This window comes from Apaloderma vittatum, unplaced genomic scaffold (assembly GCF_000703405.1).
Source record: "Apaloderma vittatum isolate BGI_N311 unplaced genomic scaffold, ASM70340v1 scaffold5478, whole genome shotgun sequence".
NCBI lineage: Eukaryota > Metazoa > Chordata > Aves > Trogoniformes > Trogonidae > Apaloderma > Apaloderma vittatum.
The window spans coordinates 1-13,736 of NW_009732269.1; the positions used below are offsets into that span (position 1 = coordinate 1).

Consider the following 13,736-nt stretch of genomic DNA (forward strand, 5'->3'; position numbering starts at 1 on the left):
GAAGGAGCGGGGAAGTTCCCTGCCTCAGCTGTAGGCTGCGGATGTTGGAGGGGGTGATGGGATCCATAACTGCCCTTCAGACTTGATTTTTCCAGTTCATTTGTGCTGGATGTGGGCAGTTCTGCTCTTCTGCATTTTTCGAGTAAGGTATAGCCTCTTCAGAAGTTAGTGTGGCTGCTTAGTTTTGTTCAGTGCCGATTTCTGAGTGTGTCTCTCAATAATATTGCTAAGGTGTAAGCATATGTAGCAAAATATGCGTGCCCTGGCACTTTTTATTTGTTTTGAATGGCGTGATGCAGTGGGTGCTTTGTTTTAGTGATTTATATTTTGGTATGTTGTCACAGCCTTCCAATGGAGATAAAAGCAGCCGTCAGAAGATACGAAACAAGGAATAAGACATCAGGGACAGAACGTCAGTCATGCAAATCCCGAGTTGACTGGCGACGCACTAAAAGGCTCATCCTAATTGACAGCAATGATGAATCCTCAGGTACCTCTGAGGAGGAAGAGCCTACCACGTCAGAAGATGAAGTAGATGAAAAAGATAAAACCGTTGTGAAGAACAGCCTTTCAGGTCAGGAAGAGAAAAGCCACAATGGGGAAGTAACAGAAGATGGTGAGGATGAGTGCATCATGCCTGGCAAGCGTAAAAGGTTGAGCACCTCTGTCTTGTATGACAGTGATGAAAGTGAGGATAGCGATATACTTGTTAGAAAAGTTTTTGCTAAACGCCACTGTATAATGGATGATGATGAGAATTCCAAAGAAGAGCAACCTAATCAAACCTGCCGTACAGAAGATGTTTCTACAAAAAGGAAACAGAAAACGTTTGCAAGATTGAAAGAACTTGCAAGGCAAAGAGCAACTCGGAGATCCTGCAGCAGTGAAAATTGGGAGGTCTGAATTTCATCTTTGAAATGAAATTTTCATCTTTGAAATTCAGTTGGCAAAATAATGTAGGGGAAGGCAAATACTAATAGATATAAATCAGTGGGCTTTCTTTTAGCTAGTTTTGGGAGTTATTCATGTCACATTTTAGCAGTTGTCACATTAACTAGATAACAATAGTGACTGCTGAAAACCTTTATCTTGAGTTTAATTTTAATCACTGATGATTTAAGAATTTCCTTTCAATTGCTCTTCCAGGCTTTCTGATAACTAAACAATTTGTAATGCAGGTATCTGTCTTCTCTGCGTAGTCAGAAAGAAAATACTTCTATATGGTTCCCTTTTTTCCATAAAGAAGAGATGCATGAGAGGACTATCAAATGGTTTCTATCAAGAAGCACAATACCTGCTGAAGTAATTTAGAGATCTCATGTTAGCTTATTTCATACAGTTAGACTACAGAGAAGTACATGGAGGTGGCTAGTTTGAAGCTGAAACTAAGCGTCATCTAGTGTAGAATGACGTATTTTTAGGAGACATTTATTTCTTGTTAATTAAACAAATACTGTTAGGAGAAGGTAAAAAATTATCCAGTACATGTTGTATTTTGTCAGTGCAAATATTGAAAAATCTGATGTTTGAAATACTTTTTTAAATCTAATTAGGATTCTAATGATGAAGCAGAAATAGAAGAGGAACAGCTCTGTCGCTTGCCCTTCACACCAACAGAAAGTAGTGAAACCGACAGCGACAGTATGAAAGATTTTATTGTAGAGGAAGATGATGATGACAACACAGAGCATGTGAGGAGTGAAAATCAGCCGCAACAGAAGGAACTAAAGCCATCAAATAGCGAATTGCTGGCACACTACGTCCCGCACTGTAAGATTAAAATTACTGGCAATTCTATATGTATAATTTGCTTGTGGTGCTGTTATAAATATTAATGGACCATAAAGGCATATACCATGTAATAGGATATTATAGTTTAAAAGGATATTCCTAAAAGGGGTCAGTTTATTGTGGAAATCAGAGTATTTCCATAATAAACTTCTACAGCTTTTCTGTCCCTTATTAAAGCAAGGGTGTAATTTGGGGGGAAAGAAGGGAAACCCCAATGCACAGATTTAAGTTGTTCTGATTTAGGGTGAAGTAGGCTGCCTGTGATGCAGTCACTCCTGTGGAAACCTTAGAAGTGTCATCCCCTGCCTTGTGACAGATGCTAAGAGCAGCTGTGTTAATTCTGGCCAAGTTCTGTTCTGAAAAGTGACATAAAATTCTTACCATGAGTTTAGGGTTTTAGGGGCTTGGGATCTTTTTTTTTTTTAAATGTAGTTTTATTCCATGGTGGTGGGACTTGGGAGTACACGTCTGTTGGGGGTTTCTGAACTCATCAGTCAATTTCAGCAGAACTACACAGAGCGAGAAAACTTTTCAAGTTGGTCTTTTGTGAAATTGGTGTCTGAATGGAGCAGAGAGAATTGAAACAGAACTTTATACCAGTTATCTTATGCATTTTGTTGTTCAGAAGCAGGTATGTACTGGCTGGACAGTCAATGCTAGTGTAAATGGTCGTGAGTATTTGTGGTATTTCTTCCCTCGTAGAGACCTGAGCAGCATTGTGTGTGCTTGAAAGAAATAAGAAGGAAAACAAACAAGGAAAAAATAAGCTTAGCTTTCAGTGGTTTCCTGCTATTTGTAGAACAAATTATTCTCTTTTATTGTTTGTAGCTGTTACTGTGGGCTCTTCTTCCTGAAAGGCTATGTGATTTTTAGGATTCTAAAATTCATTAAGACCACTGGCATGAAAAACGCTATTTAAAGGCAAGATCCTAAGGACGTAGATGCTATATGTATTGATTTTTCTTTTTAATTTCATATTTAAATGCCATTAAAATTCTAAATTTACCATAATGAGGGAAAAAAGACTTTTACTTCCTTTTTTTTTTTTTGTAAATTCTAGTTATCTTGTTTTCTTCCCAGTATCTTGCTGTGATCATTATGTACACTTCAAAAGAATAGTAAAAGCTTTCCTCATAAATGCAATTGATGACACTTTTCTGATCTCATTATATGGTAAGTAAGTTGCATTAAATAATATAACAACAGTGCATGCAGAGTTATACCAAGACATTTATTCTAGGAAAAGATGTATCTCCCAGTTAGAGTATAGGACTGTGAGTCTTGAGATCTGTTCTTGGTTTTGCTGCTCTGTAGCTTTGGGGGGAAAAAAAAAATCTATCTGAAAAAGATAAAGTAATCCTGGAAAAATGCGTAGACCAAGATGTAGTACCAACATGAAAGCAAAATTAATTTCAAAGGAGATATCTCAGTGAAAATCTTTCAAGGTCAGCTGATTTGTTAAAGTATCTCTTGCTTCATAGCTTTTTGTGAGGAATTCAACAGATAGTGAATATTTTTAGTTATGGAGATTACTCCCTCTCTGTTATTTTTTTTTAACGCTTGTACTTTGAGATAAAACAAATTTCAGCTGCAGTCAGGACTTCCCGTTCTTGCTGAGGAAGTACTTTTTGGCGTGTGGCCTAGTGGGGCTGAATGGCAACCTCACATGCAGTTTCAGAAGCCCTGGGAAGATGTGATTAATGAGAGGACTGTTACTGTCAGGTTGTGGAAGGAGTCAGCAAAGTGCCAAAGAGGTGTTTTTGTTGTCAGGATCTAAGAGCGAATGGAGAATCTGAAATATGCCACAGACTTCAAAATAAAGCTCTGTATATCTGGAGCTAAAAATGTCTTTCAGCTGGCATTGCTAGTTCTTTCAGGTGTTAGTTTTATTTTGTTTTACCAAGTGAAAACAAGCTTATGAAAAACAATAAGTAAACTTTCCCAGGTTTACCTTGTCATATCTTCCTTCTATTACAAATTGTGTCTGCTCTACAGAACTAGCAAATTGCTGCCAAGGCTCTAGAAGTAATCAGCTATGTGGGTGAGCAGGAAATTGTATTCTGTCTTTCTGAGGAACATTGTGTAGTATGAACATAGCCTATCATTACAAAGATACTTTTTTATAACACAGATTGGATTTTTCTGAGTTAATGGCTGTGAATCTTCATTAGTTTGAATCAGGAGCAGCTACTTTAGTGTTTAGATTTGATTTTTATTGTGAAAGATTTTTTTATCGTCTAGCACAGCCTCTTCAAGCTTCTAGTGTAGCAGACTTCCTGAAAATGTGTGTAAAGTATATATGGAAAACCAATTAATTTTAATTATGGTGGCTATAGTGATAATGACAGTTAACTGTTTTCATTAGAAAGCTAGCAAGCCAGCGGTCCCTCTCAGCTCTGTTCCTTTGATAAGAGCATTGCTAAAAGACTTGTGAGATTTGCTGACTTAATTTGTGTGTCTGTACGTGCTGAAGCTGAAGGTGGCATGAACTGGCCTGTGCTTATGAAAGTCCTGGCAATTCCTGGAGTCCAGCAGGTATTTGGGAGTGTTGTGGTTTAACCCGAGCCAGCGGGTAAACACCACACAGCCGTTCACTCACTCCTCCCCCCACTGGTGGGCTGGGGAGGAGAATCGGGGGTGGAAAAGAAGTAAAACTCGCGAGTTGAGCTAAGAACAGTTTAGTAATTGAAATGAAATAAAATGTAGTAGTCGTTTTAATGAAAAGGAAGATAACAAAAAGAGGAAAACAAGTGATTCACAATGCAGTTGCTCACCACCCACGGACAGATGCCTGGCCAGTCCCTGAGCAACGGTGCAGCACCCCAGCCATCCCCAGCCAGTTTATTATATACTGAACATGATGCCCCACAGTATGGAATATCCCTTTGGCTAGTTTGCTATCCTGGCCATGCTTCTTCCCAGTTTCTTGTACACCTGCAGAGCATGGGAAACTTGATAAATCTTTCACTTAGAATAAGCACTCCGTAGTGACAACTGAAACATTGGTGTGTTATGAACGTTATTCTTATACTAAATGCAAAACACTAGGAAGAAAATGAATTTTATCCCAGCTGAAACCAGGACAGGGAGACAGTTATAGAGTAGTGGTAGTTTTACTCATCCTCCTACTTCTTTACTTCTTTTGCTTGAGTAAGTATTTGGAAGTACTTACGCTGCCTAACTGAAGAGCATCTGACTGTGATCCTGAAGTGTAAAGGTCAGTTTCTGTGTGTTTTTTATAAGTGATGAAGAGAGTTGTCAAATTTTTTTCTGTGAAGCAGCTCAGAGCAATTTGCTTGCATGGATTGCAACCTCCTTCCTTAAACATTACGAAGATCTTACGTAAGCTGGACAAAAGGCAAGACACTTTCCTCCCGTACGCCTTTTTCCACTCTTTTAAAAAAAAGTGATCGAGTGAATGGGTCTACGTTTGGGATGACAGCTTTTCACTTTGACCTCGATTGTAGTGTTTATTCATGTTCCTCTTGTGATTATGACTTGCAGAAGAAGTAAATATACCAGTTAGCAAATATGCATAGATCACTTTTATAGCTAATAGTAGCAAAATGTATTCAGTATTAGTTTACTAATAGTGATTAGTGTGCAGAAGCATAATGTCCTTGAAAATTTTATTTGAAGAAACTTATACAACATAGGGCGGTCAGCAAATTTGTAATGACTCTCACTGAACAGATGGAACAAGACAAAAGAAGTATGCACAAGATATGCTGCTGTCACTTCATTATTTGGATGACCGTTTCGTTCAGCCTCGACTTGAGAACTTAATCTCTAGGAGTCGCTGGAAAGATCGATACAAGGTGTGTAGCTTCTGCTTCCAGTAGTGAAGTGGGTTCCCAATCGCATTACTCCTGTCAATTTTTTTTATAATGTAATTCTCAGTAAAGGTACAATAATTGCTAAAATTATATGTACTTTTTAAATAGAAACACATTGGGTTTTACCTTATGTAACTTGTTTTGATATTTTAAATATTGGAAGTATTTTATGTGTTTATAACCAGATAAACATTTGGGTAGCAACAAAATCTGTTCTCCATTGCCTGAATGCTTCTCCTGCTAACTTCAGCAAAGTACTTGGTAAGGGTTTTTTGTTACTTGCTAAATGTTATAACAAAACCTTTTCTTCCTCCCATGAAAAGATAAACTGGTACATTCCTAATGAACCCTGTACTACTTAAAAAAAAATGAAGTTAATATACAGTAACCTCCTCATTGTATGCAAATTACTAGAATAGTGTTAGTGTGATAATCTAATCATCACTGGAATAGTGGAGTGTGGCCAGTGGAGAGATACAGTCTACTTACTTGAAGCAGACAACTGATAGAGTTGCACCCCTAATCCCTCAAAAAAAAAAAAAAGAGAGAGAGAGAAGTAAGTACCAGGATGGAGGGGCCATTCTTCAGGTCTGAAGCTGAAAAAAAAATTAATCAGCTAGATCTGAGTATTGGAGAATGATTGAGATAGTATGTGTTCACAACTGAATGGTGAAAGACATCAGATTTTAATCTCTTTGGTTTCTCTCGCGCTAATTTTGTGCGAGGACAGAGTACTCAGCAGCCTAGTTGAGATATTTTTTTATTTACTGTTATTTGAAATCTGTTTTTCAGGAGCGTGTGGATTGTTACCCAGATGTTCACATAATCATGAAAAATGCAGAAAATATGTCTTGCCATGCCTGTGGGTTGAATCGGTATTGTAAGTTTAAAGTGCTGCTCTGTGGAAAGCTTTATGATAGTAGAACGTTGGAAGCAGATGACTTCATGTCAGATGACAAGCAGGTAACTTGAAGCAAGTACTCTGTATAATTGCTATTAAGCTTTGTCTAGTGTTACAGAACATCCTACAGAGAATAGAAGCTCTATCAACATCTAATGTCTATAATGCTAGAGGCAAGAGTTAAGCTACTTTACTTCCATGTCTAAACTCTATTAATTTTAAAAATACAAGGCACGTGTTGCTGTTTAGAGGAGTATAGTCTTGGATTTAGCTAGGAAGCATGAAGAAAGTCCTTTTCTGAAACTTAAAAGGAGGAATAGAGGGCACCTCTCATCCTTTCTTATATGTTGGGAAAGAGGTAATGAAAAGCATCCTCAAATAAACCTGACTTTTATCAGGAAAATAAATGTGGTGGGTTTTGATGACCCATGTTTTTGCCTGCATCACAATGGTTGGTGTGTGCTGTTTTCTCATGACTCTGATACTAGTCCCTGATGCAGCACATGTGCTTACACCGCAGTAGGTGCCAGTAGATAGAGCCACCCATGAGCTGGATTTCATGCTAAAAAAAATAAAGGACTCTAAGACATAAAGTAACTCTTACCCTCAAGTCAAAGTTGATACTTGCCTCAGTTTTTCCTCTGCTTCAAATCTCCGCAGTCTGAATCTCATCCAGCGCAAGAAGGAAGCTCTAGGTACAGGGTGTCCTGCGCATCCTACTCAGCATGTTTGCCTTTTGTGGTGTACGGGGAGGCAGTCTGAAACGGTGTGTCAAGAGATGCTGACTGTGCACACATGAGGATACGCATACTAACCAATGTTCTAATACAAGCACTCAACAGGTTATTTTTAAAGTAGCTTTTTGTTTTGTCAGAGAATGTTTAACAGAAGATTGAAAATCCTACGGTGGATGTATATACTGAAGAAAGGAGAAACTGTAGTAAAGAAATCATGTGACCAAGTGATTCTCTGAACATGCCTGGCATAAAAAACAAGTACCTAAGAAGTGCTATGGCTTTTTTATTTAAATCTCGAATAGATCCTATCTCATTATGCCAGGAGACTGAGGCTCTAAATCAAGAATGACATTTGCCTCAGATTTACGTTTATTCTAAATATCAGAATGCCTTTTCACTGAAATCTGATCACTAGAAGGTCTTTTACGTTTGTGTGTGCATATGAAAACCCTTAAGACTTTCTCAGATTGCATTGATTAGCTTTCAGAAACATTGTAAAAGTAACTTTCCGTATAACAGATAATCATTTTTATTGAACAAGTGTGCTTTCTGTTTTGTTCCAAGTAAGGTTTGTTCTACACTGGATCGCTAGGTTTGCTAATTCTGTGCCTACCATGCGTCTTGGCATTTGGAGAGTCTGTTTGCACTCCAGCAGTTCTTGTTTGCTCTGTGTCAGGACGCTGGGTGAACTAGTGCTGCTGTCATTCCAATGTTCCAAGTGCAGGCTAGTCAGAATTTACTGCTTCATTCTTAAGATTTTTTTCACAACTGCTATTTCTCATATAGCTGTTCACTCCCAACAACATATCTTGACATCTCATTTTCATTGACACTTGAAATTGATGATCTCCTTTTGAGAAGACTTGTTCCTAGCTTCTTCAGTACATTTTATCAGAAGGGTTTTATCATTACTGCATTATCAAGAACTACATGTCCAAACTAGAAAATGTTTCTGTTTAGGTGGTCTTCCATCTTCTGCTCACTCAGTTGTCTCTACTAGGACAATCTGGATTAAATTATGTTTTTGGAGTGAAACATAGCTTTCTTGTTGTTACATGATGTTGCACTAGGTGGTCATTCTGGCTATCTTGTACAGTCAGTTTTGTTATATTCTACAACTGAGACTTTTGAAGACCTTGACTCATAAGAACCTCGATGTTCCTAATATTTAGGGATCTTCCCTTCAAATTTACAGCTACCAGTGATTGGTTAGGTATGCATTTTTTTAAATGCGGTATAATAGGATTTCTTATATAAAGATAAAGTGAAGCCCTCATCAAACTGGCACTACGCCTTACTGAAGCCCGAGCCTATGTTGTTTGAATCTTTGCAAATATTCTAAATCAGAGAGTTGACGGGCATCAGTGTGATTATCATTAGGTCATCATATTGAGCTCTGTGTGTAATGTAGAATCTAGGAAAATCTGTGTCGCAGGTTTTTCTTAAACAGATTACAGACCCTTCTAAGCAGCAGGCTTTAATACTTCGGTTTGATAAGTCTGTGTGTGCATGATAGTCAAGAGAGTTAGGCTTTTACAGCAAGGCTTTTCCCCTCGTTTGTTGTGGAAGTCCAGTAAGTCCTTGGTAATCAAACACTGATACTGCAAGCTGTCATGCAGTCATCGTTTTTTCCTTACATATGGGTCTCTAAATGTAGATCACTAATTTAAAAATTTTCAGGTTTTCATGGGAAGTGTGTGCCTTACCTAACCAGAAGTAGTTAAGTGAAGTAGCACAAGAATTAAATCTTTATTCAGCTTCCAGCTTAGCTGTGGAAATAACAGTAGCAATTCCCTCATTCTTGTCCAGATGTCACCCTTCACAAAGCACTGGCTATTTTTCACTTTGGGAAAAGCTTGAAATACCCTACTGAACGAATGTTGACCTAACTTGCTAGTTCATTTTTGTCCACTTTATCTTAACAGTAGAAAAACTGAGCTTTTTTTTTACTCTGTGTACCCCAACATCTGGCGAGATGCCTGCCACATACATACTCAGTATAGCTCAGGGGCTGTAGAACAGACCTAGGAGAGAGAGTTACTGAGCACTTTCCAGTAATTTTTGATAGTGCCTTTGTAATGCAACATTAGTGTTCCGATAGTGACCTGTAATTTAGACTGCTAAAGGTACTGGTCTCGAGTAGCCTTTGAAGTTCTGCTGGCAATACATTGATCAACTCGTCCTGCCAAGTGAGAAAAAAAGAAAGGAGGAAAAAAGAAAAAAGGCATAAAGAGCTACATAAAACTGGCACTTAGAGAACTTAATTGACTGAAAGAGAAAGCAGTTCAGCACTAGCAGATCAGATTGAATAGAACCATGTAGTTGGACTGTTTTCTGAAGTTTTATTTGAAAATACCTGAGAAAAGTGGATGTGGAGAGAACAAAAACAGACCTCCAACCCTCTTCTGCATAAAACTTTCCTTTTCTCTCATCTCTGAAGTATTCTGCCTTGCCAGTAGAAAGAGAAGAGAAACAGCTGTTCCAGTTTTGCTTGGGCTCACGGTGATTGTTTTGTGTGTAGCTGCCAATTCTCATTCTTCCATGGTCAGGGAAAATCAAGCAGTTTGGGAGGTACAGGCGTCCCCCACGCTTCTTTGCTCTTGTATCACCTGGATTATAAACTGTTTTCTGCTCTAGGTCTTGGTGTTCTACTTGCATTTATAATCGCGCTTGGAGGACACGGATTCAGTGACTACATGTTGTGCTATTGTCGGGCTATGCTCCTGCATTCCCTACAAAGTGATTTAACACGACTTTGGCTGATACGGCCAGCCTGAGTAGATAAGTTAAGCATTAGGACAGAGTCACTGAGAACTGTGAGAGGAAAAAATTAGAATGAGTACAGTACTGAGATTCTTTCCAAAGCTGCATTCTGAAATAGCATTGTATTTTTAGACAATCTCTCTTGCTTTAAAAACACAACACATAATTACATTATACAACGTTTAACTACTTGCCTCTGGCAGGCATCTCTCCAACGCAGAAATACTCTACACCTTGCATGTAAATGAACTATGAAACTCATTGCCACAAGATACTTTGGAAATGAAGTGTTAGTGGGTCCCAAAGGGGATTAAGTTCTTGGGAGAGGCTTCTTTCACTCTATGGAACATGATACTTGGGTTGATACAGACTGTCTTCAGTGTTGACTGCTGGAAGCTGTATGGCAATGTTATGATCATTCTGGTATTTGTCCTGCATCTTACACTAACTTCCTAAATACCTCCTGCTAACTGTTATTACAAGGAAGAGCTGGGCCATCAGTTTGAAGCAAGATAGTATCTCCTACTTTATGCCACATAAATGTTCCAGATGCTGCACCTCATTGCTTGGGATACTTGAAAGGTTATGAAATGCTTTATAAAACACTGCACCTCTGTTCTTGTTCTGAAAATTTGAATGAATCAAGGTTGTCCATTGGTTGGTGGATCTTGCACTGCAGAAGCACCCACAGCACCAAACATGAGCCTTAGCATTTCTGTTTTAGGGACAGTAAAAAATGGAGCTACATATAGGTGTATATATGTGATCAGTAGAGAACTGTGATATAGTAGTAGGAATTTTTTATCTCAAGATGGCTAAAATTTCAGTTAATAACCATCTGCTGTAGGTCAGATAAAAAGTTCTTTTGAGTGTGTCTCTTTGACTTTCTGATATTATGCCAGCAGTTGAGCTGCTGCTTAATATATTTAAGAAATAAACTATGTTTGTTTAAGAAAATATATAATACATATAAATCTAAATATAGTTTAGATAATATTTATAAATATGCTTTTCTGTTACTGTCATTGTCAGTAGATATTGCTAGTGCCAGGCTGTACAAGTAGGCCAAGTGTTTTGGGGAACTGCTCACAGATGCAAACACTTGGTCACGCATTTGGAAGAGCTTCCTGAAAACGCAGGTTCTAAGCACTGATTAAAACTTAACCTTGTCATAATTTAAGAAAAGTGTTCAGATTTTTACCAATGGCAGCAGTAAAGGGTATCACTGTTGCAGCTCAGAAGAAATCATTTTGCAATGTACAGCTTGGCTGTATTTTTATATATATACGTGTGTGTAATCCGAAAGAGCAGTGCAATTGCAGCTTGCATTACTGATGCAAAGAACTTTGGCCTCTACCTGCTAGTTGCTCACAAAGGTGTGACAGACATCAGTCCAAATCACTGCTGCACTTGAAGGATAAGTTCATGGTTTTCTTTAATAAAAACTAAAGGAATTTATTTTCTTTACACCTGTATTAATTATGTTAATTTTGAGTGTACAAAACCTGACATCCAAAAACCAGCCAGATGGAGATTTCTTACCTGATGGGCTTTGTCTCTGTGGATTGGAGTAGTAATTGTTGCACCCATAGGTCATTTACAGGCGATCAGGTCTTCTGATCTGGCATTGTATGTACTTGAACTACTAGTCTTGCAGCAATGGAACAAAACTAACTGTCCTTAAATGCAGATGTACTTTGACTCTTTCTCCCTCCTGTTGTGGTTTGAGCCGGCTGCCCGGGCTGGCAACAAAGAACCACGCGGCCACAAGCCTCCCTCCACTGCCAGGAAACCTCGCCAGACTCAAACCCATGGCACTTCCCCACGCCTCCGATTTCACATGCTCTTAGTGAAGATTTAGAACTGCCAAAGATTCTTGTAACCAATATATTGCTCAATATTTTCAGGTGAACACCTTCACCACCTCACGTATTTGTATAAAATCTGCATTCAAGATACGTGCAAATAGTTGTGTTTATTTAGCGTTAGTGCTGATAGACGATAATGAATCTAATCCATGCTCTGATTGTGTATTTAAATGTGTATTTGCCAGTTGTTTATCTAGAAATACTGCTGTAAAGATGACTTTGACAGTTCTGTCTTTTCTGCATGGAAACTGCAGAAGTAAAGCTGATAGCAACTGGGAGATACAGAGGCTTTGATTTCTACATTATGGCCTAGCTATAGCTCCCAGACAGTTGCAGATTAACATTTGCACTTTATAAATCTCCAATTTTTACATTTTATCTTTGTGAAATCCTATATTTCTATATCTTTATTAAATATATGTTTCTAGGCATATGTCTATTTGTATCCATATGTATTTCTTGAAGAAATGTTAAATATTATACAGTCTACAAAATGCCAGAACTGGCATTTCACGTCCTTAGGAAGTGCTACATATTAATTAAAAGTAATCAAATATTTTCTCTTCCTCTGCTTTCACAATATGCTGGTTGTCTAAAATGTTAGTCATTTTGTAACAGAGTTCCACCAGGACATAGGAAAGATACTACCGATCCTAAGCACGATTATGTTTGCATGAAAACAGTACTGTTAAGCTGCCATTGCACAGACGTGCCGGTGGCCTGCTTGCTCAAAAATTGTTCTGTGTCTGTGAAAACTACGTGGTTTTGCATTGCTTTTATGCATGTAGTGTCATGCTGTTTATTTCATTAGTCAAAAAAATCTTACTAGGCTGGCTTGGCTATTCTTTATATTGTCAAGATAATCACAGTTCCATCAGAGAGAATGATTTGTTCCCTTTGGCCTAGGTGTTGAAGGTTGGCACGGTGTGTGCAGATCGCACAAGAGTTTATCATAATCTGAAGCACTTCAAATACAAGTTGTACATGGATTGCAGCTCCGTTGCTGAGTTGGATGGTGTCAAGGATGAGCCAGTCAAAGACACAGTCGAACGGCTTTTCAGCCAGTTGGAAGACAGTGGGTGGATTCAGAAGGTACAGCTGAGTTACTTGATGTGTTCTTTTCCAAGTAGATAGAAGTAAGGGGTGATAAAATGTCTGATGTAATTGATCAGTTCTGAGTTACTGGGCTTCAGGAATATAACTCATCCACTTCTGCTGACCCAGTCTCTCAGACAGTATGCTGCTGTGTTCACACAGAGTTTGTGTCAGCTTCTGGTGTGAAGTTTTTTGACAGCTGCGTGATCTCTGGGCTGTGTTCCTGTTTCATAAGAAAGCAGCTAGACAACAAACTCAAGCTGTAACTTAGAATGGCAACACGTACGTGAGGCACTGCAAGAAATCTTTACTCTTCTGTTTACACTGAAGTACTTTGAATTATTAATACATCACTGCTTCTGAATTGTTATTGTCATGCTTGTTAATGTACTAAAGAAAAAAGAAGCAGTCTTTATGTAATTCAGGTATTAAACATTGATAAAATAATACAGGTTCTATTTTATTTGCAGAGATATGATGATCTTGAAGACTACATGAATGATGCAGACAATTTCCAAGAAGAGAAAATGGATTAAGTCATCATCATAGCTCTTTGGAAGACATGTTGTAAAAATTTGAACAACCTGCTTTACCTGCGTGCACTTTATCTCTGCTTGGTCTTCAAGATTCTTTTTAGGCTGTGTGATACTTAAATCCATATGCCTTTGAACTACTGTGGGAGAATGTGATTTATCTTTTTTTCTCATCTGTGTCAATAATAACCCCAAGTCTCACCAAATCAGTC

General features: G+C 38.3%; 1 protein-coding gene across 1 annotated transcript; it reads left to right on the forward strand.

Moving 5' to 3' along the window:
* Window positions 1-351: 351 nt before the first annotated feature.
* Window positions 352-13,527, forward strand: CCDC82 (coiled-coil domain containing 82). The gene is made up of 7 exons (XM_009875443.1): window positions 352-897; window positions 1,554-1,770; window positions 2,872-2,964; window positions 5,485-5,609; window positions 6,420-6,590; window positions 12,803-12,988; window positions 13,462-13,527. Exons 1-7 carry the CDS (start codon window positions 352-354, stop codon window positions 13,525-13,527), a joined length of 1,404 nt encoding a protein of 467 aa, XP_009873745.1.
* The last annotated feature ends 209 nt before the right edge of the window (window positions 13,528-13,736 follow it).

Excerpts from the sequence above, each read along its gene's own strand:
- CCDC82 (XM_009875443.1), top strand. The coding sequence starts at position 352 with ATGGAGATAAAAGCAGCCGTCAGAAGATACGAAACAAGGAATAAGACA. Across the intron at positions 898-1,553 it reads GCAGCAGTGAAAATTGGGAG|GATTCTAATGATGAAGCAGA; the intron begins GTCTGAATTTCA and ends AAATCTAATTAG. Across the intron at positions 5,610-6,419 it reads GCTGGAAAGATCGATACAAG|GAGCGTGTGGATTGTTACCC; the intron begins GTGTGTAGCTTC and ends TCTGTTTTTCAG.